The sequence below is a fragment of the Natrix helvetica genome (assembly GCF_964273705.1).
Source record: "Natrix helvetica genome assembly, chromosome: 1".
Lineage (NCBI taxonomy): Eukaryota > Metazoa > Chordata > Lepidosauria > Squamata > Natricidae > Natrix > Natrix helvetica.
Window position 1 is genome coordinate 234219204 of NC_138548.1, and position 22549 is coordinate 234241752.

A 22549-nucleotide genomic window follows, 5' to 3' on the forward strand; every position below is an offset into this window, starting at 1 on the left:
ACCTCTCCTCTCCTCTCTCCCTTCCCCTCCAAATATTTATTTGTTTGTTTTGCTTAGATAAAAGCTCACTCTCAACTCCGAATCTCAGGGCTGTTGCCTTCTGTATATTGGTGTGGACAAGCTCTGATAGATATTCCTCTCCACTTTGCCCTACTTGTTGTAGCAATATTGCCATGGTTACTAAAATTAATCATTATAACTAAGAATCTGAGCATTTTACATTTATTTTTGGTAAGTTTAATGATTTAAATAACATTTTAAACATTTAAGTTTACACTTTTCCATTATGGGCATCAATAACTTACTTAATAATACGTAGCAAAAGTTCCAGTTTCATTCTTCTATCTTTAATTATAAATAAGTATTTTGATAAATGACTGAAGAATAGCAAAGAGAGGCTACTCGAAATTGATACAAAGGCCCTGTAATCAGCTGAGATGGCAACTCTATCTCCATATTTATTCAGGTAACATCATTATAAGACAGTTCTAGCTGATATAACCAGTGGGATTGCTGGGGTGTGATGCAGACTCAAGGTAGTGGTTAAGATGCGGAGCTTGTCAAGTGGAAGATTAGCAGTTTCAGATTCAAGTACCGTGTGACAGGGTGATCTCCCGTTCTTGCCCTGGTTTCGGACAAGTTAGCAGTTCGAAAGCATGTAAATGCAAGTAGTTAAATAGGTACCACTTTGGTGGGAAGGTAACAGTGCTCCGTGACGATGCTGGATATTTGGCTGTGAATTGGAGATGAGCACTGTCCCCTAGATTTGGACATGACTATCTTTTTTCCTAACATTCTTTTATTTTGCTATTTTAATATATAATTAAAAATATTACAAGTGTGCATTGTTTCTTCAGGCATACAAATTAATTTAAAGATTGGCAGGACAAAACAAGAGGATGGTAGAATGTTTGTCACACAACAAAAGCAGACATGGATCGCATCCCACAAAAACAAATAAAATAGTCAACCTGAACATACTTAACCCATTAAATTAAAACTTTAGACACCTCAAAGCAGATTAAAGAAATATGTGACGTGCTGAATTTTATATAAACTTCCAAGTTTATACTCATTTACTGTTGGAGCTATCTCTAGAATCAAGCACTGCAAAACAATGTGCTTCGCCATCCCTTTTCTACATTATGGCGGTACTTTTTCTACATTCTCTAGCACCTTTGTGGTCTCACGTCCCGTCTTTGGCGCATTGAGGTAAAGACCCCAATCCGCCGCAACATTGCTATTTAAATGTTACATATTTAAATATTTAAATTTTTGCATATATTAATATGAATAATTTGTTTCTATTGTTCCAAAAAAGTTGCATACTATTAATTTCAGGCCTTATTTTTAAACAGGTGATATTTCTGCTTGGTTATAGTACCTCTGTTGTCCTATTCCTATATGTAATTGCCTTCATATTTCGTAAAAATATGCATACTGCCAGTTTTTGGTCATTCATCTTTATATTAGTAAGTATATGACCGAATCATTTACTTCTCCTCGCATTTTTCCCTCCACATCAGGGGTGGGTTGCTGTCGGAGTTACTGCCAGTTCGCTACCAATGTGCATGTGCGCCAGATGTGTACTGTTCAATGGGAAATTGTTCTGTGCACATGCATAGAACAATTTACAGTGAACTGTGCAGGCGTAGTCACTAAAATCCAAAATGGCGGCAGCAAGGGAACCAGTTCAGGGGCGTGGCAGGTCTGGGTCGCTTCCGATTTTGTGACTCAGGCCTGAAATCCACTACCGGTTCATCCAAACCGGGCTGAACCGGCAGCAACCCACCTTTGCCCCACATGGGGGTCCTCGACTTGCAACCATTCATTTAGTGGCTGTCAAAGTTACAATAGCACTGAAAAAAGTGACCTATGACCGTTTTTCACACTTACGATTATTGATCAAAATTTGGATGCGTGGCAACTGGCATATATTTCTTTTGAGCAGTAGCTTTATCCTAACAACCATTAACACATTTTCACAACTGAAACAATAAAATTAGCGAACTGAAGAATTCAGACCTAGTTTTCTGCAGCAGGTTTAACGGCAGATGTTGAAAGGAATGAAAACTGAGAGTACTGATTGTAACAGACAAGCAAAAACCAGTTTAGAGACATTTCTTAGATGCAATTTAACTGGGGTGTAAATTTAAGGAGTAAAGGCACAATAGACTTCATGGAAAAGGATACCTGGGTGAAAATGTTTAGAAAGTTAAAAACATTAATATACTTTCTTATTTCATTTTAGGTGTCTGTGATTTCATTTGCAATATTTGCAACATCTGGATCAGATCTGATATATCTACTTGATTTTTTCATTCCTATATTTCCAGCTGTTAGTTTTTTAATTTACTTTTCAACGGTAAGATAAAATCCCGTACTATTTTTGTCATTGTCTATGACAATTCCCCACAGCCATCTCGCCCTGACCAACTTGCCACAGCCAACTTGCTGCAAAAAAAAAAAAAAAAAAAAAACCACAGCCATCTCACCACGGGATAACTTGCTGCAGGACAAGACTTACACTAATATCAAAGAAATGGTGGTATAGAATCATTAAAGAAAGGAGGGACAGAATGAAATGTGAATGGCAAAAATCAAAACATTTTTAAAATTTATTTTAAACAATTAAATAGAATTGTTACATTGCCCTGCAGTGAGTTGGCCTGTGGAGAGTTGGCTATGATGAGTTGGCTGCGACCAGTTGGCAAGTTGTCCCATTCCGCTGTCCGTAAGCCTATTCCTGTGAAAATTGGGGCAGGTTTAGGGCCTTACAAATTTCTCCATTATATTTATGGATAAAGCCATTGGATGGACAACTACTAGATTGGAGTAAGTGGCCTCTAGTTCCAATTCTGAAGTCCCCAACTTTTTTCACTCTATTTTAATATATTGGCCCTTCTGCCAATTCCCTAACCACCAGGGTGGTCTAATTCTTCCCTAAGAAGATATTCTGCTCTGTGACCACTTCTGACCATGAACTTTTCTTTCTTACTTCAATTCAGGAATGAGTGTTAAGATCACTCCATATAGTACTTACCTGGAACAGTAAACCTACAGATTTGCAAAACAGATTTCTGCAGCAAAAAACTAGAAAAAATAACTTTATACAACAATAGCATTTTATGACAAACATCTACCAGTTTACATTAGCTTCATTCATTTTCCCAACTTTGCTGCAAACTCTTGGGCTACATAAATTTTATGACTGAACATTCACTCCAGTTCCATTCCCATGCCCATTGATGTGTGAAATGGTAGAAAGGAACATGGTGTTTAAGAGAGGTAAAGGGACCTAAATTGTATCTTGGGATGCTCCTTTGCCTTTCTAGAAATCTGGTGTAACCTTCATCAAGCTCATCAGAAGTTCCTTAGGAAATTATGTCTGCATAAGAAAATGGAAGAATCCCTTGAGTCAAGTTTCTATTCTGCTGTCTATTAATTTTTCTATAGAAGAGAATATTTGTAGCTCAGGATTGAGCTGTGTGGTCCTTGGTGCTCTCTGATTGTTTTCTGGTTGTTTTCGTGAAGATGTTATATTACCCAACTAGATTGAGGCCCCCAAATTTTTAGTTATGGGGGATTTCAACCTGCCGGCGATGGGAGAAGCATCCGAGGCAGTTCGGGAGTTCATGGCTTCCATGGCAGCCATGGATCTGACTCAAGTAATTCAGGGCCCCACGCACGAGGGAGGCCACACACTGGATCTTGTGTTTGTCTCCGACCAGTGGACGAGTGATCTAGGAGTAGGGGATCTAGCCATCACGCCCCTGTCATGGTCAGATCACTCATTTCTCCGGCTTGATTTCCCTGGCGCTACCCCCCGCCGCGGGGAGGCGGAACCAGATTGTCCTAGATGGTTCCGCCCCAGGCGTCTGATGGAACCGGATAGGTTCCAGACGGAGCTTGGGCCACTTCCTGTGGACCTGACCCGCTCCCGGATGGAGGACTTGGTGGCTGCATGGAATAGTGCGGCTGCCGGGGCCTTAGACCGGGTTGCGCCTTTGCGGCCTCTCCGGTGGCAATGAACCGCCCTGGCTCCCTGGTTTAACAAGGAGCTAAGGGCGATGAAACGCCACAAGAGACGCCTAGAGAGCAGATGCAGATCCTCTTGCTCCAAATTTGACCGAGCACAGGTAAGAACCTACTTAAGGACTTACCTTGTGGCATTAAGAGTGGCCAAACGTCGATATTGTGCCACTCTTATTGCGTCCGCAGAGAACCGCCCTGCCGCCCTGTTTCGGGTGACCCGCTCCCTCTTGTCACAGAGGCAGTGGGAGCCCCCTTTGCAGGGCAGGGCAGAGGAATTTGGGGAATACCTGCAGGATAAAATCGCTCAAATCCGGAGGGAATGGGACCCCTTCAGTGTTCCAGTGGGGACGTCCGAGGCGAGTCTTGAGAGACCATGCTGGGAGGAGTTTGACTCTGTTGCCACCGAGGATTTGGACAGGCTGCGTGGGCGACTGCGAGCCACCACGTGTTTATTGCACCCGTGTCCCTCCTGGCTTGTACTGGCATCCTGGGAGGTTACACGAGGCTGGCTATTGGGACTTGTGAACGCTTCATTGAGTGAAGGTTTCCTGCCAGCCGCCTTGAAAGAGGCGGTTGTGAGGCCCTTGCTCAAGAAGCCTTCTCTGGACCCAATGGAGCTAGCAAATTATCGTCTTGTCTCCAACCTTCCTTTTTTAATGAAGGTTGTAGAGAGCGTGGTGGCTCAGCAGTTCCCACGTCACCTGGAGGAATCTGATTATCTAGACCCGCGCCAGTCCGGCTTCCGGCCCGGGCACAGCACAGAGACGGCCTTGGTCGCGTTGGTGGATGATCTCTGGAGGGCCAGAGATAGGGGTTGTTCCTCTATGCTGGTCCTATTAGACCTCTCAGCGGCTTTTGATACCATCGACCATGGTATCCTACTGCGCTGGCTGGAGGGGTTGGGGGTAGGAGGCACCGTGTTGCGCTGGTTCTGCTCCTACCTCTCCGACCGGACGCAATGTGTGTTGGCAGGGGAGCAGAGGTCAACCCTGAGGCCGCTCACTTGTGGGGTGCCACAGGGGTCGGTCCTCTCGCCTCTCCTGTTCAACACATATATGAAGCCGCTGGGCGAGATCATCCGTGGTTTTGGGGTGGGATACCACCTGTACGCTGATGATACACAGCTGTACATTTCCACCCCAAACTACCCCAACGAGGCCGTCGAAGTGATGTCCCGGTGTTTGGAAGCCGTACGGGTCTGGATGGGAGACAACAGACTCAGACTCAACCCTTCCAAGACAGAGTGGCTGTGGCTACCGGCCCCCCGGTTCAACCAGTGTATTCCATCGCTGGCCATCAGGGGCGAGCAACTGGCCCCCGTGGAGCGGGCGCGCAATTTGGGCATCCTCCTAGACGCCCGGCTGTCTATGGAAGACCATGTGGCAGCCGTGGCAAGGGGGGCGTTCCACCAGGTTCGCCTGGTGCGCCAATTGCGCCCCCTATTGGACCGGGATGCCCTCCGCACAGTCACTCACGCGCTGGTGACGTCCCGCCTGGACTACTGTAATGCTCTCTACATGGGGCTCCCCTTGAGATGCACCCGGAGTCTGCAACTGGTCCAGAATGCGGCTGCGCGGGCAATTATAGGGAGAACGAGGTTCTCCCATATAACACCTCTCCTGCGCGAGCTGCACTGGCTCCCTGTGGTCTACCGGGTGCGCTTCAAGGTGTTAGTTACCATCTTTAAAGCGCTCCATGGCACAGGACCCAGCTATTTGCGGGATCGCATTCTGCCCCATACATCCCTGCGACCAATTCGCTCTCACAGAGAGGGACTCCTCTGGGTGCTGTCCACCAGACAGTGTCAGAGGGCGGCGCCCAGGAGTAGCGCCTTCTCTGTGATGGGCCCAGCCCTCTGGAATGACCTCCCCCCAGACATCAGGATAACGACCGATCTCCGCTCCTTCCGCACGAAACTCAAGACCCACCTGTTCCAACTAGCCGGCCTGGCTTAAACTAGAACTTTCTAACCTCCCTGGCAATTTTAATTACGGTAAATGTAAATTTTGGGGTTTTAAATTATTTTAACTGTTTTAATTTATTGTTATTTATTTTAACCTAGTGGCTTTTTATTGGAATCTTATTTGTTAAGCATTGATGTCATCTCCTCCATGCCACATCTGTATATTTGTTTTGATTGTACGTCGCCCCGAGTCCCTTTGCGGAGAGGGGGCGACTGATAAGTCAAATTAAATAAATAAATAAATAATAGATAACAGCATCCGTGCACTAGTGATGTTACTTAGTTGGGAAACTAGAATGTTACCTAGTTGAGTACTGTAACTGCAGGAAAACAACTAAGCTCAGAGGGTACCAAGGACCCTACACTATGTAGTTTTCTTTGTAAGAAAATAGTACAAAACGTTGTTGCCATTGCTTTTTGGTGGGAAGATTTTTTTTTAACTTCCCTGCTTAGTCTACAGTCTGGTATTTCCTGATGGTCTCCCATTCACATGTTAATCAGCCCAGTAGGTTTTCTGTCATCTGCCAATCTGCAGCACAATTGGCAAATAAAAACAACAATTTCAAAACACTACCAAGCCTCATACAATCCCCTTCTAAAGATCATTAAACAAAGAAATTTTATCTATTGGGGACAAAGAAACTTCCAGGTCCTGGAACTGAGGAACTGGAATAGGCATAACAAGTAATTTAAGAATAAGAATAAATGTTTTAATTGTGGGTGTAATACTGTTGCTCTATGCTTTATTCTTACTCTTATTTGGTCAGTTAATCCATGGTAAATGCTTCATCGTTCCCAAATTATGCCCCCAAAGCAGATGTGTACCAATAAAACATTGTAAAAAAGAACAACACTTATACAGGTGTACCACTGTTCTTTTGTCTTGCAGGACAATGTTATGAAACCTTTTGTTTGCAGTTGAAAAAAAATGATATGTAGCTAGGTCAGGGGTCAGCAACCTTAAACACTCAAAGAGCCACAAAGGTCCTAACCAGAAGCCCTCTATTCAATTCTGAAGCCGACTGGAAGTCTGGTTCCCCCACCATAGAGTCTCCTCCTAGCGCAGCGTCCTTTTTCCTCTACCTGTCCTAACTGAAAGACCTATCAATTGTGGAGCCGACCGGCGACAGGGAGCCGCAGCAGAGGGATGAAAGAGCCACATGCGGCTCCAGAAACCACGGATTGCTGACCCCTGAGCTAGGTCATCTTTGGCTTCTGGAGAAACCAGTAACTTTAGTTTAAAAGTTTTGTTTTACTTTCAGAGTGAATTGTATAAACTGCACTTAAGAACTTTATTGCTTTTTATCTACATTTTTATATAGATGCTGAGAAATATTTATGCATTTGGTGATGAAGGATACCCCATTTTATTTATGAATGAGATCTGGATACCTGTCTTCATGGTGAGGAACAAACATATTATTCTTATAGCAAGGAGATTTAAATTTTTTTTTAAAGAAAAGCATTAATATAGTCAGTCTATTTTGTTATCCAAGAGGTTAATATCTACATCTACATATATCTTCACATAAACGTCCATAAATACAGCCAATTTCAGATTCTAGCGATTCCTGTTAGAACTGCGGCATACCTGCAACTCAGTTGTGCACTAATCCCATTATATTCTAATTTGTTAAAATAATAAACTAAAATGGAGAGTCAGTTTGTTCTAGTGGTTAAGACACCAGGCTAGAAAGAGGGAGAGCATGAGGTCTAGTCCCTCTTTAGGTATGAAGACCAGATGGGTGCCTTTGGGCCAATCACTTTCTCTCAACCTAATTCAGAGTTTTTATGGGGAAAACAGGAGGAGGAAGGTGTGCTGGATACATTTTTCGCCTTGAGTTATTTGTAAAAATAATAAAGATGGGATACAGATAAATAAATAAAAATCCCTATGAGGTTAAATAGTGAAGAAGGTTTTTTTTTTCTGACCCAGATATATTCAAGAGACTTGCAGGAGTATGGATGATCATCTTTTTCAGGCAGGAAATGATGCTGTACATCACGGGTGTCAAACTCGACATGTCATGTTGCCATCAATGATGTATCATGATGTTTTTCCCCTTCACAGAGCTGGAGTGAGCGTGGCCTGCAAATGAGGCATCGGCCCGCAGACCGTCAGTTTGAGACCCCTGGTGTACACCAATAAGTGGTGGCATTTAGTATTTGTTTGCTGGCTTCAGAAATATGATGACATCCTTTTCTCATCTGCCTAAGCCTTCTAATTCAGTATGAATTGTGAGGTAGCTGATACTGGTGCTACTTGAAAGGACATCCGTATAAATACTGTTCTACTATACTAACATAAAAAATTGAGTAAAGTCTTCCTTCTCTAATTATTAAATCTGCCATAAAATCATTGTATATATGTTCCCTAACTCTAGAGATATTTAACCAAATACAGAATTAAATGTGTTAAATTAAGATCCCTCTATGGCTGTACATATGTTCAATATAACTTTCTGTTTGTGTTTTTATGTAGCCTTACATCCACAGCATAATTTTCCTTTTTTTACTTCGCTATCTGGTTTTGAAATATGACAGACCAGTTATGAGAAGAGATCCTGTATTTAGGTTGGTATATATGTTAGTAGGCTCAAGGAGAGGAAGTGTGTATCTGCATGCATGTATCAATTGTTTGGTTGATTGATTGATTATGCATCATTAAGTTATTTTCTTGACTCCAAGTGACCACATACATAGATTTTCTCCATGATAATCTATCCCTAAGCTGTGATTTTTGATCTCCCATTCATTGCTATTACTGAGTTATCTACCTTGCTACTGATCATCCTCTTCTCTTTCCTTCAATTCTTACCAGCATTCAAATTTTCTTCTGAGATCTAGGTCTTTATTTATATCACACATTTAGAAACTGCCCATCTCCTGCTCAGAGGAATTCTGTAAAATATAATACTAATAGTAACACCAATGCAATTGAACTATAAATGTAATGTAGTTTTTTTTAAAAAAATGATAATGCAAAGAGGAATAAATAGTTTTTTAAAAAATAATGTTTGTGATTATTGAATGTTGTGATGATGGGATCCATTCTGAAAGAAATTCCCGGTTTCTGATGTGAGTCATGGCTGACTGAAGATATTATTGCAAAAGAGTAGAAATGACCATGGTGAAGAATGAAAGGCCACTGAGCAGGCTGATCATTTGAATTTCTTCAGAGAAGGAGATAATGGAAGATCACCCACGAATGCTATGAATGGCATCTCCCTGTGAGATATCCATAAAGCAGTGGGCCTCCATGTGTTTGATGCCATGAACTGAGGGAAACAACATCTTTGCTCTCAGGAACAGCAGAGCCTTTAAAAAGGATACTAAGCCAGATGAACTCATTTCTAATCACATTCAGAAATGTTCAGTTTAGGCAGCTGGTTGATGTCGTGACATTTTTCAGATGCAAGAGAATGGAGTTCTGTCCCCTATGCTGAATTCTTCTTGTTTGTGGCCTCCGTGAGGGGCCAAAGCCATCCTGGACGGGTGGTGAAGCAAAGAGAATCACAGCACTCCTGGAACACTGGTGTTCACTTTCCCTCTCAACCACGCCAAGAAGAAGAGGCAGCTAAAGATGACTGCCACAAAGCTGTGACAACCGATGACCATCTAAGACTGGTGCTGGAGTGAAACAGGTGAACAATAGCTGGATCTGGGGGAGAGGATTTTCTTTAAATTTAACCCCAAGGAACAATTTAGAACTATTTGCTCAGAAATATCTGTAAAAGTGGCACCCAGGCATTCTGAGAATTTATCAAACCTGAAGCGAGGGACGTGGGAGAAAAAATTAATAAATTTTGAAACATACAGAACATTGGGCTCTTAATTTGGGAGAAGTGGTACTGGGAAGGCATTTTAAAATGCTGGAATCATTTACTTACAAAACGTATTATGCTTTCGTGGTCATTCTATTACCAAAAGAAGGCTTGATTATTGGCAATACTGAAACGTAAGATGAGAGTGCCACCTGCTGACAAAAGGGAAACTTACAACCTGGAAAGACCTGAATGAAGAGTTTTGAAAATATTCATTGGATTATTTTTAACTACCCTATGACTACTCCAGATAAGGACTCCTGAATGATGTTAGAACATGGGCCCTCAAACTATGGCCAAACTCTTTCAAAGCATAAAAGACACCATGGAGATTTAAGGAGATGATGGAAAAAAATGGAAAATACCATACAAGGGATGATGAGGAAAGAACCAGACGCCCAGGAAAGGGAGGAGTCAGCAAAAAAAATGAAGAAGTAGACAAAGAGGAGATAACAATGGAAATAACAGTGATTGATGAATTAAATTAGGGGGGAAATGTATTAAGAGAGTTGGAAGATATGTTTGAAAGGGAGACAGGGACCTGGGCAGAAAATTTGGGAACTAGATAGTGGGAGGGGGTAGAAGTGGGAGAAATATTTAGATTGAATAAAACAGATTCTGACAGAAATAAAGAGCCAAGAGAGGAATTTCAGAGGCAAGTTTTAAAAAGCATAGCAATTAAAGTACTGAAGTGGGTAAGAGATGATGGATAGATAATAATTTTGTTGTTCTGATTTTTCTCTCTCTCTCTTTTCTTTTAAGCATAGCAATTAAAGTATTGAAGCGGGCATGAGATGATAGATAGATCATTTATCTTTTTTGTTCTGTTTTTCCTTTTCTCTCTCTCTCTCTTCTTTTCTTAGGTGAGTGACTTGATTAGAAATTAAGACAGGATAGCAAGAAAAAGCCTTTTAATAAAGAATGATGGGACTAAAGCTAGAATAAGTATAGAAATAAGAGAAGAGGAAATATTAGTGTATACAGTTTTGTATAATAAAATAAAAGTAATATCAAGAAAAAAACATGGAATAATTGAATAACGATAGATTGCAACCTAATATAAATCTGTATGATTATTAGAAAAACTTAAGTTGATTGAATGTAATAATTATGATTAACTTTATCAGTTCACTTGTATTAGAATTTATGACACCCAGGTACCACACTATTCATGCATTGATTTGATATATTTGTAAAAAATAAAAAAATAAAAAACTTGTAAGAAATGTTCAGTTTAACCACTTCAAAAAGGCAAGCTTTTTCTAAGGAATTTAATATGTACCTCCCTGGGTACATTGTGTGTTCTGGCATAGGCTGAATTCACTCTATAAACCAGATCTATCTCCCATTCCATCTGTTGTTTTTCTTTGTGGGTATATTCAGCCAAAATGTTTATCATGATGTCCCTTATGTTTTCATCATCTGCTTCCATCACGTTTTGAAATCTAAGATAAAAGGACATTCTCTCAAATTCTGTTTTCATTTGTTGGGTATCAAGTTCTTTGTTTCCCTTCTGCACCGCCTCCACCCCCCCTCATCTCCGCCACCCCACCCTCCACCAGGTCCAGTCTCTGGATAATGCAATTGCTGATACAGGGAATTTTTTTCTGTTTGATAGAAAATAGATTGAAATTATTGGAAGATATAAGGTAAAAACAAGCTGTCAAAATATAGCTAAGTAATAATTATCTTGTTTATTAACATGTGAAAGTTATGAGAACTAGGGGAACCATTTCCTGCATAATGTAGCTGTCAAAATTTGTAACCATACCCATTACCCTTTTCCTCAAAACTTTGTAAAACTAATAAAAACATTTATTCAAAAAAAAAAAAAAGAAACCTGGATCGGGATCTCTTGATGGGATTTACAAAATAGGCTTTGAAGACTCCTGTCAAATGTCAAAGATTGATACCTTTGGAATGATTTCGAGGTCAAAATTGTGCAGACCAAAAAAGGAGGAACATGAAGTTGGACTATTTGATCAATGATACATTATTCGGTTAATATTTCTGGTACCTCCTAATGGAATTTTTCCTAGGATTGAAAGGATGATGATTTCTGGATTGCATATAGATAAAAGTTAGGCTATGGAGAGAAGAATTCTTTATTTGTAACTTTAAAATAGGGTGAAAACCTACTGTTGATGAAGGTTTGAAGCCACTTTGTTATTGTCTTTCTTGGGTTTTTCTTTTCCTGCATCTTCTGAATTTTTAGGTTTTTTTCTTCTATTATAGTTTTTATTAGTTTTTACTAAGTCTCCTAAAAACTTCAATACGTTATTAAAAATATAAAATAATGGTACCTTATCAGGGACTATTATTTTATAGGGAGATCAGTGTTATTTTTAAGGAAAAATAAATTATTCTCTATTTCATACCATGCTTTCAAGTTTGTTGATAATTTCACACTTACAGTGTGAAGTAAATTGACTTACAATTTTTACTTCTTTGAAACCAAGCTGGTGTGAGTAACCATTCCTTTTGTAAAATATACTCATTAGTTATAGGACTTCCTTCAATAGGATGTTGTAAGTAATTTGTATATTATCTGCAGGATAAAGTTGTTCATATCTATTTGAAGTTAGATTCTGGAAAGATAGGTCCATTTGAGGTGATAACCATTATCCAGTATAAGTCAAGTTGCTGAATATTGTGAACCTGGTCATATGTAGATTGGCTACCTGATTTGTTAAAGTGGCTTAGAAATTGACAACATTGATAACAAGGGAAAGAAGAACCATCAAACACTTTAATCATGCCACAATGATGGAGAAAATGGGAGCAAAGAAAAGCAGTAATATAAATAATAGAGCTGCACAAGCATTGAGTAAGTTACCACATAAGATCTCCACCAACCTTCTACCTCAAGGTTGGACTGTTGATTGCTTTCCTAGTTGAAATCAACATTTATACTTTAATATTCAGTCACTTCAGACTTGTATCTTTGATCCCTAGGATTTCTCCTCAAAGAAAAAGGACCCATCAGAATCCCGAGGAGCTCAGTGAAGAGACTGATAGAGACATTCTAGATGAAAGGACCAGAGCTCAGAGTGCACTGGATTCTGCCAATGAAGAAGAGGTAAAACATATCTATTGGGCTTTTTATATTTTGAAAAAAGACATACAGTATGAGTTGCTCCATTTATATTTGTGGTTTGCTTATTGAGCGTGGTTAAATGCACAATCATACCTTTCACTTTGCATGGCTTAATTACACTGTGCAGGGACATACTTATCAGGAATGCTCTCAGGGATACTAAGGTACAGTTGAGGAAAGAAAACACCAGAGTCCGGAGTTGCCAAGGTCGCATTTTCAAAAGACCTATGTGCCCTATGTCAATATCCAGGTCATCCAGATATTGTTGTATTGCAATTTTACCTTGTATTTACATTGCATTATTATCATCACAGTTAGCTTGTTTTCTACATTATTTTCACTCTTTTGGAGCAAATTGACTTATAAATTTCTTTCTTTCAAACCAAGCTGGTATTAGTAACCATTCCTTGTGCAAACTATACTCATTATATAGATAGGAATATTAGGAGACTTTGCTCGGTGCTGAGAAAGCTATGAGCAGAAGCATCACCTCTACCAAAGAGATTACTTGCCATTGACATTGGGACTAAACTAACTAGTCTTTCTAATTACCAAGATCATTGAACAATTTTTAAAATGACTTATGGAAGCATCAGGGACATGTGTCAGATTATTTGTCCTTAGTTTATGAAAATATAAATATTTTAAAACTCTAAAATGGGGACAGTTTCTCAGAGGCCAAAAATGTTTTTCAGCAATAAAGATGAGATCCAAACCACCCAAATGTTGTTCACTTCTGTGGGGATAGATGACATTCTGGATGCTGAAAAACTAAACACTCTTTCGATGAAACAGTTATTGTAGGTGGAACCATACACAGATTATTCAAAAAGGATACAATAGGTATATGCTTATAGAAACATTTTCCCAAGCCATTTAAAGGATAACTGGAAGAGGGATACTAAATGGGATATGACTATGGAAGAAGAAATAAATATGTTTTAAACTTGCCAAGGAAACTCCATTTCAGACAACTCTGGAATTGCCCATTTCTCATTTGCATTAAACTAATCTGGCTATTCTAGATCCAAGCAGGCCTAACTTCTGAAAACAAGGAATCTTCTCCCAAGATAAAGAGATCTGTTTGGAAACAAGAGAACCAGTCCTTGGTTATCAATGGAGAACAAGTGGAGCAAGTGGCCAATTTTATGTTTTTGGGTGTTATCATAAAAGAGGACCTGACCTGGGGTGCTCACATTGCAGCACTGGTCAAAAGGGGCCCAGCAGAGATTATACTACCTGAGACTTCTCAGGAAACAACAACCGAGTGAAAAACTGCTGGTGACCTTCTACCACTGCACTATAAAGAGTATTTTAACTTACTGCACCTGTGTATGGTTTGTTAATTGCGTAGTGGCAGATAGGACAGCACTCCAGAGGGTTAACATTGTTGCTCAGAAGGTCATTGGTTGCCGTCCCCCCTCATTGCAAGAGCTTTATGGCTCCCGCTGCCTTAAGAAATTTCAAAATATTCTTAAAGATCCTTCTCATCTTGGGCACTCTTTTTTTTGAACTATTACCATCTGGTAGACGGTACAGGACAATAAAAACAAGGACAAATAGGCTGAAAAACAGCTTCTATCCCTGAGCAGTAACTGTATTGAATTCTACTTTATAGTGCAATATTAATGCAGTATCAGGAGTTTTCAATTCAATTGTATAGAATGTGAAGGATGTGTGTTTTTGTTTTATTCTTATTTTTTATATAATTTACTTATTGATGATGTACACTGAAGATGGCATTTAATTTTGTTGTACAAGGTGCAATGACAATAAACTAAACTAAACTTTAGGTGTTTCTGTCCCAGGTGAAAGATAATGCCTATTTGGCTTTTTCTGAATAAACAAATGATAGAAATATATCTGTATATGTGTGTTTGTGTGTGTTACCGTATATATACACTGTGTGTGGGTGGGTGTATACACACACACACACACAGACACACACAAATGTCTTTCTGTCTCCCCTTCCCTTTATTTAGAAACCAGTTATCATCATCCACAACTTGCGCAAAGAGTACAGATATGGAAAGGCTTGTTCTACTCCATGTTGCAACAAACAGCAGAAGAGAAAACTGGCGACCAAAAATGTTTCTTTTTGTGTTAAAAAAGGTAACATGTCCCTCAAATGCATTTGACCTAATATAACAGCAGCCATTTGAGGAGAGAAGGCCTGTCTACGCTTTGTACCCTACTTCTTAGGAAAATAAAAGAAAATAACTCCAAGATTCCCTAAAGCAGCATATATGACATTTTGAGCTATATTTTAATAGCAATAGTTTCTTTGCAGGAGAAATATTAGGGCTTCTGGGACCAAACGGTGCTGGTAAAAGTACAACAATTAGCATGATAATGGGAGATATGGATCCAACTGCTGGGCAGGTAAGTGTAACTTTTTCTTTAGAAAGAAAAGCATATTATATTTCTCTTATTTATTATTGTATGGTAATACTGGGTATCCAGTTTAGGAAGGCAATGTCAATATAATCGCTTTAAATAATATTACTGTAATATATCAGAGAATAGACGAAGATAAGAGAGACCCATTGAAAAAGATTCTATTTATTAATTTATCAAAGCCATCATGATTGGAGTGAAAACTTTCTGTGGAGCTTCCAATGTCACCTTCATTGCAACTTAGTTATCCACAGTCCTTATGATCTGCCATATTGTCTGCTTCTGCATTATTCATATATTGTGCTTCCTTCTTGGATAACATTAAGATCTTCTAAAAACTTACTGATTTAATATAAATGACAGTCCTTATTGATCAGAAATGCACCTTGTCACATCTTTGATATTTCAAAGTATATTCTTACATTGGACAAAAGCAAATGAGGTCCCTATGCTTCCTATTTGGAACAGGTGCATATTAAAGGAACTGATGGAGCTGCGACACAGGAAAATGCTGCTCTTGGCTACTGTCCTCAGGAGAATCCGCTCTGGTCCAACCTGACCATGAAAGAACATTTGGAGATTTTTGCAGCTGTAAAAGGGATCAGGAAGGATGATGCTACTATGGCCATTAATAGGTAGTGAAACCCAAGATATTGTTTTTATTACAAAATTTATTTCCCAAGATTTTTCATTCTTAGGAATTTAATTTCTCAGGCTATATGTTTGAAATTAACATATTAACTCTGGAAAGTATGAAATTGCTATCTGAGCAGTTAGCAAATAACAGGTATTTTTGTGTATCTGAATAACATACATACATACATGCATACATACATACATATCTATTCCTATTATTTTATTGGAGTATGGTGTATTTTGCAATTGTCATACAAAGAGCCTCATGTAGAGATTAAAACAGCAAAATTTCTTCTTTTTTCAGAATAGCTCGAGTTCTAGTCCTTGAAGAGCATTTAAAAAAGACCACTAAAACATTATCTGCCGGATTAAGTAGAAAAGTAAGCCCTCTGATTCATTATATTTTAGCTACAGGTCTTGTGATTCCATATGCAGCTGTGCTTTGTCATTCCTCCTTTTAAACTTCTTCCTCAATGTAGTTTTTGTCCAGCTTGTCTGCTCTCTGAAAGCATTTCCATAAAATAAAGAAATGAAGTTGAGAAAAGAAGAGACAGGGCTGAAGATAAGGGAGGAGGAGGCCTTTTGGCATGAGGAGCCATGCTAGGACACCATGGATATATGCATTTATGCTGACAAGCCACCGTGCCTAACTAGAATTAGTATGATGTGGTCCTTGCTTAAAAAATATGTCAGTCTTTCATCTGATTAAAGGAAAGGAGAATGATACAATAGCATGTTCCCGAGTACTCCATCCCAAAAACTTCTAAACTGATTTACTTCTTTACATAGCATTAGGATACGTTACATTCCTTAATCGTTTTCTGAAATTCTGTTATATTCTGTATAATCATACAGAATATTAACATTCTTAAATAAGGGTTAAAAATCCGAGGACATAGGCAACCAAATAGAACAAAACTGTACATGGTTAAGAATAATTGGTAGTGATTTTTACTGTCCTGATTTACATTATGCAGTTCAGTTTGTAATGGCTGCATTTTCATATATTGTTGGTGGGCTGCAGTACCTGGAAGCTCTATGGAATTATAAATGAATCAGGCATGCACAAATTTATGCCAAGAAACTTGTAGACTTTGCTGTAATTGAATAACTCTCCTGATAATTGTCTTAAAAATCTAAATCGGTAATTCCTGAGACTTTGTTACATCTCCAAATGTACTTTGTGTTAAGCCACAAAGACTGCTCTCAAAAATGATGAGGTTTGTAGTAGAACAGAGTGAAAGAATATCTTTGCCCATTCTAGTCCTTCAAGAAGATATTGTGTAAAAATTAAAATGCCTTTTAATAATTCAGTTTTTTGGTTAGTATCTCAGAACCCTAACATGTTTGTCCTCACTGATACGTTGCTTTTCCATTTGTGCAGCGATCATTAAGAAAACACATTTTTGAAGAACATATTGAAATGCGTATTCGTCACATTTCCATCTTTTGGGTGTGTGAAATATTTAAGAAGGTTTAATATAATTTCCTGCATTTCAGTTGTGCTTTGCCCTGAGCATGTTGAGTAATCCTACCGTGTGGCTACTAGATGAACCAACCACTGGCCTGGATCCCAAAGGAAAACACCAAGTGTGGTAGGTGTTCTGTACATTGAACATTTAGGAGTAGGTTTGCACACTTAAACACTTGTAATAAAAATTCATCTCCAATCTCTTATCTTTCATATCTCAACAATCAAGAATGTATTGTTTGAATTAATGAAAAGTTTTTGATGAAATTCCATTTGATTTCTATTCCTACCTCTTGTAGCTTCTTAATGTGCTCTTAGAAAATGTTAGTTTTGTATCTGGATGTGATGAATCTAAGGCTTTCCAGAGCACCCAGCTGTCTTGTCTTTATTCATGATTCTAGGGATTAAAAGCTTTTGCAAGGCTTTCAGTGTCCTCCTTTTCCAATGGAAATGTATCAGGCTATTTCTCATGGAAACTACATATCACAAAAAAATAAAACAAAACAAAACATAGACATTCAATTTGGGGATTTATGAAATGCCCCTTGACATCATGCCAGTGAAATGGAAGGAGATAAGAGCATTAGCTATTTGTCTATCTTCACCATTCCTTTTGAAGAAAATGTCTTTCAGAGGCCCTTGAATCTAGAGAGCCTCCAGGAATAGCACAATAAACCTGATACTAATTTTAATTTATTCATTTACCAAATTTCTAGGCTATCATATTTGCATGACTCTTTGCAATTGTATTTGAAATTAATTTAAGAGCTAAGAATATTTATGTAAATATGGATCTGGTGCTGCTTTATTCATGTTCCTGATACGTCCATGAAATACTGACTATAATGCATTAATCCTTATCTTGCCTGTTTCATATATGTACCACCTGATCAATAAGGAAGAGAAAGAGGCCTTTACCTTATTCCATAAGAGTGATGCACAAGCTGAGACACTTGTCCTGATTTCTTATCAACTTTCCCTCTTTATATTATGCTCATTGGACTTGATTTGGGATTAGATAAGATTTTGGCTTGGATGTTCCACTCATCAATTAAAGGTGCATCAAAGCAGAATTCAGGTTTCCTTCATTTTCATCAGTTGAATGGTTTCTTTAGGAGAGCAATTCACACCATGCTGCAGAACAAGGACAAAGGTGCCATTTTGACAACTCATCACATGGAGGAAGCAGAGGCAATGTGCGACCGAGTAGCTATCATGGTGTCTGGAGAGCTCAGGTAGGTTTTCTAGTGCATGCTTTCTTTGTTGAGCACATAGGACTTTCTTGTAGATTTTTTGTCTTTTTGGTTATGATGGATGAAGTTCAAAGTCTGGAATAGAGTAAGCAATAATGGAGTCCTTGAATGCCACAACACATTCAAGCATTATGCGAAGAGAGTTATGGTAATGAATTTAGTAATTTATATTTATAGGCTAAACCCTGTATGTGCACTGATTCTCATATGCAAAGAATTTCTGCATGAAAAAAAGGATACAGACTTTACTGTATGCATTCTCTGGAGGTTAGCTTTGAAGATTACTCAGAAATTGTAGTTAGTAGAAAGTGCAGCAATGTACACAGAATGTACATTGTACACAAATGATCTCCTACTGTGTGGTCTGTTGGATGCTCTTCTCCTATTTTGCTGATTAATCAAAAACAAACTTCAAATGTTCTATTGAAGAACAGATGTTAGTTTGCTTAATTGGAATTTTGCCCGAAAATGAGTTATGCAAGTTAAATGAGTTATGCAAGTTAAATTAAACTATCTGCTGATATCCCACATTCAGGAAAAAAAGAAAAGAAAGAAGGCTGTATTCTAGCCCCTTTCCCACTTAATATTTAGGTAGCTCAATTGTGTATTTCATAACTAAAAAGAATTCTATCTTCCTTAACTCCGTGGTGGACAATTTAGCTGTGCTTCTTCATGCTGATGATGTGACTATTTTTTCTTTGACTCACATTGGTCTTAGAAAAGGTCTTTAAGCTTTTATGTTGTAGGAAGTCAAGATACACAAAATTACACCAACATAAAAATGGTGGGATTTGCTGATACAGAAAAGAACCTGAAAAATACAAACTTTAGTGGCAGATAAACAATAATTGTATAGTCTAAGTATCATCCTTCAAATACCTTGGCACAGAATTTCAACTTTTTGGTCTATGGTGTGAACAAATTTAATCTATTTCTGATAAGGCTAATAATAGTGTTAAAGCCGGTCCAGATTCCTAAGGGTGCTGTTTTGTGTTCTGTGTTGCATTCCAACCACTACTGACCTTAAATACAAGCTAATTAACGCAAGAAGCACCGTAAACAAAATGCCAAATTCCTCCTCTTACTACATACAGCTATATTTGACATTGTGTTCGTCTGCGAAACATGGCTGAACGCATCTCTCCCTGACTCCATTATCACTGTAAGAGACTACCATTTTTACCGGTTCGATTGTGAAATGCATAGAGGAGGTGGAGCTGCTCTCTTCTATAAAAAGTCCTTAAAGCTAAAAAATATTCAAGTTACACATGAACTCACGCTTCCTGAAACAATCATCTGTGAGCTGTCCTTAAATACCATGCTTCACTTCTTACTATGTTACAGAAGCCCTGATTATGACATCATACATGCGAACAAATTAACTTCACAATTAATGTGGGCTGCCTCCTGCCTACATCCTCTTATCTTTCTTGGTGACCTAAATCTATCTCTTATTAATTGGACCCTAAACGAATGGACAACTGAACCCATACATCCGTAAGAAACTCAAGACCCACTTGTTCCAATTAGCTGGCCTGGCCCAATAGCAATGATAGGTATAAGTACAATTTAATTCCTGACCTTCCTGGATGGCATTTTAAATTTTTAAATTTTGGGGGTATTTTAATTTTTTTAATTGGTTTTAACTATTAGTTAGTTTATGGTACTGTACAGACTGTGTGCTAATGCTGTTTTGTCTGGGGCTTTGTGTTTTGTTTTGTTGTCATATATATATTTACTGTCTGTACACCGCCCCGAGTCCCTTTGGGGAGAGGGGGCGGTTTATAAATTTAATAAACTAAACTAAACTAAACTAAACTAAACTAAACTAAACTAAACTAACATGCAACCCTGTACAATGCTGTTACTAATCTGGGACTAGATCAACTAGTAACTAACAAGACTAGACTCAACAACTGCCTTGATCTCATCTTCTGAAACAGTTTAAACTCAATTTATGGACTATAAATAAAAGAACACTTTTCCAACAGTGACCACAGCATGATTGGCTTTTGTCTCAATATGCAGCTTTACAAAAATCATCATAATGATGGGATACCCAATTATAACTTTAAAAAAGCCGACTATCATCTCATAGATTCTGACCTCTCATCTCTTATTTGGCACATTCTATTCACTGGCTGTAATACTGCGGAAGACCTTTATAACATTTTTTTGCTTGAAGTTTATAGTCTTTAAACTATATGTACCACTAACAAACCCCAAAACCAGGGAAAACAAATTACCCATAACAATAAGGAAGCTCCAATAAGAAACAATCTCTCTGGAAAGAAGGACTAGGGGAGGCCAAAAAAAACAAAAAAGGCTTTGTAGCTAACTTATGCCACCAGATGAAGACTGAATGCACTAATTATCATATCTAACAAGAGGAAAACCTTCTGCGCAGGAAATCTAACTGCACCTTCTATAATTTTGTAAACAACCAACTTAAAGACTCGAGATCCATCCCACCCCTAAAAGGACCGAACGGCAAAGACTGTTACGATGAAGCCGTTAAAGCCAACCTCTTTAACACATTCTTTGGCTCAGTCTTTGTAAACAGCAATGGATCATGCCCAATATTTCCTAGTCGTACCACAAATAATTACAATGATCTTACACAAATCGATTTTACAAAAGATAACATTAAAAAAACCATCTCTATCTATTGGACCTGATGGATTATGTGCCTACTTCTTTAAAAAGTTTTCCACTGCCATAGCAGAACCTCTAAGCATAATCTTTGAAAAATCTTTCAGGACGAGCTCCTTGCCCAACCTATAGTCACTAGCCACAGTCATCCCTATCTTCAAAAAGGGAGACCCCAGCCTAGTTGAAAATTACAGACCAATGTCTTTATGTTGCGTCATCTGCCAAGTCATGGATCATGAAATCATAAAACAATCCATTACCGTCCACTTAGAAATAAACAGCCTACTCTCTAATAAACAATTTGGTTTCAGAAAAAAAAATTCTGTAATCTACAACTCCTGCTCTGCAAAAACATATGACTACACAACTCGGTCAAGGCAAAGCAATAGACACAATTTACGTAGACTTCTGTAAAACTTTTGATTCAGTGGTACATGGCTACTGTTAAAACTAAAATCTTACAGTGTTTCCAGATCCCTGCATAAGTGGATAGATGCGTTCCTGTCAAACAGGCAATAAGTGATCAAAATAGGGAGTGCCCTATCAAATCCTGCACTTGTTAACAGCGGTGTCCCCCGTTGCATAAGGCTTCATAAACAGAGGGATAGAATCAAGATCACGTGAAGTGTTAATACCATTTTATAATGCCTTGGTAAGGCCACACTTGGAATACTGCATTCAGTTTTGATCACCATGATGTAAAAAAGATGTGGAGGCTCTAGAAAAAGTGCAGAGAAGAGAAACAAAGATGATTAAGGGACTGGAGACTAAAACATATGAAGAACGGTTGCAGGAACTGGGTATGTCTAGTTTAATGAAAAGAAGGACTAGGGGAGACATGATAGCAGTCTTTCAATATCTCAGGGGTTTCCACAAAGAAGAGGGAGTCAAACTATTCTTCAAAGCACCTGAGGTAGAACAAGAAGCAATGGGTAGAAACTAATCAAGGAGAGAAGCAACTTAGAACTGAGGAGAAATTTCCTGACAGTTAGAACAATTAATCAGTGGAATAGCTTGCCTCCAGAAATTGTGAATGCTCCAACATGGGAAGTTTTTAAGAAGATGTTGTATAACCATGTGTCTGAAATGGTATAGGACTTCCTGTCTAGGCAGGTGTTGGACTAGAAGACTTCCAAGGTCCCTTCCAACTTGGTTATTCTGTTCTGTTCTGTTCTGGTCTGGTCTGGTCTGTTCTGTTCTGGTCTGGTCTATTCAAGATAG

At 38.7% G+C, this 22549-nt stretch overlaps 1 protein-coding gene across 2 annotated transcripts in view; it reads left to right on the top strand.

Annotated features, from left to right (window-relative positions):
• The window catches only part of LOC309399151 (ABC-type organic anion transporter ABCA8-like), an 81584-nt gene that overhangs the window by 48206 nt on the left and 10829 nt on the right, over positions 1-22549 (top strand). For both annotated transcript variants that reach the window (XM_081966686.1, XM_081966685.1), the window contains exons 23-34: positions 58-231; positions 1359-1472; positions 2252-2365; positions 7321-7401; positions 8481-8572; positions 12778-12901; positions 14902-15031; positions 15210-15301; positions 15785-15951; positions 16257-16332; positions 17453-17547; positions 18539-18658. In XM_081966686.1, coding sequence (XP_081822812.1) covers positions 58-231; positions 1359-1472; positions 2252-2365; positions 7321-7401; positions 8481-8572; positions 12778-12901; positions 14902-15031; positions 15210-15301; positions 15785-15951; positions 16257-16332; positions 17453-17547; positions 18539-18658 — 1379 coding nt within the window. The remainder of the gene's footprint in view (positions 1-57; positions 232-1358; positions 1473-2251; positions 2366-7320; positions 7402-8480; positions 8573-12777; positions 12902-14901; positions 15032-15209; positions 15302-15784; positions 15952-16256; positions 16333-17452; positions 17548-18538; positions 18659-22549) is intronic.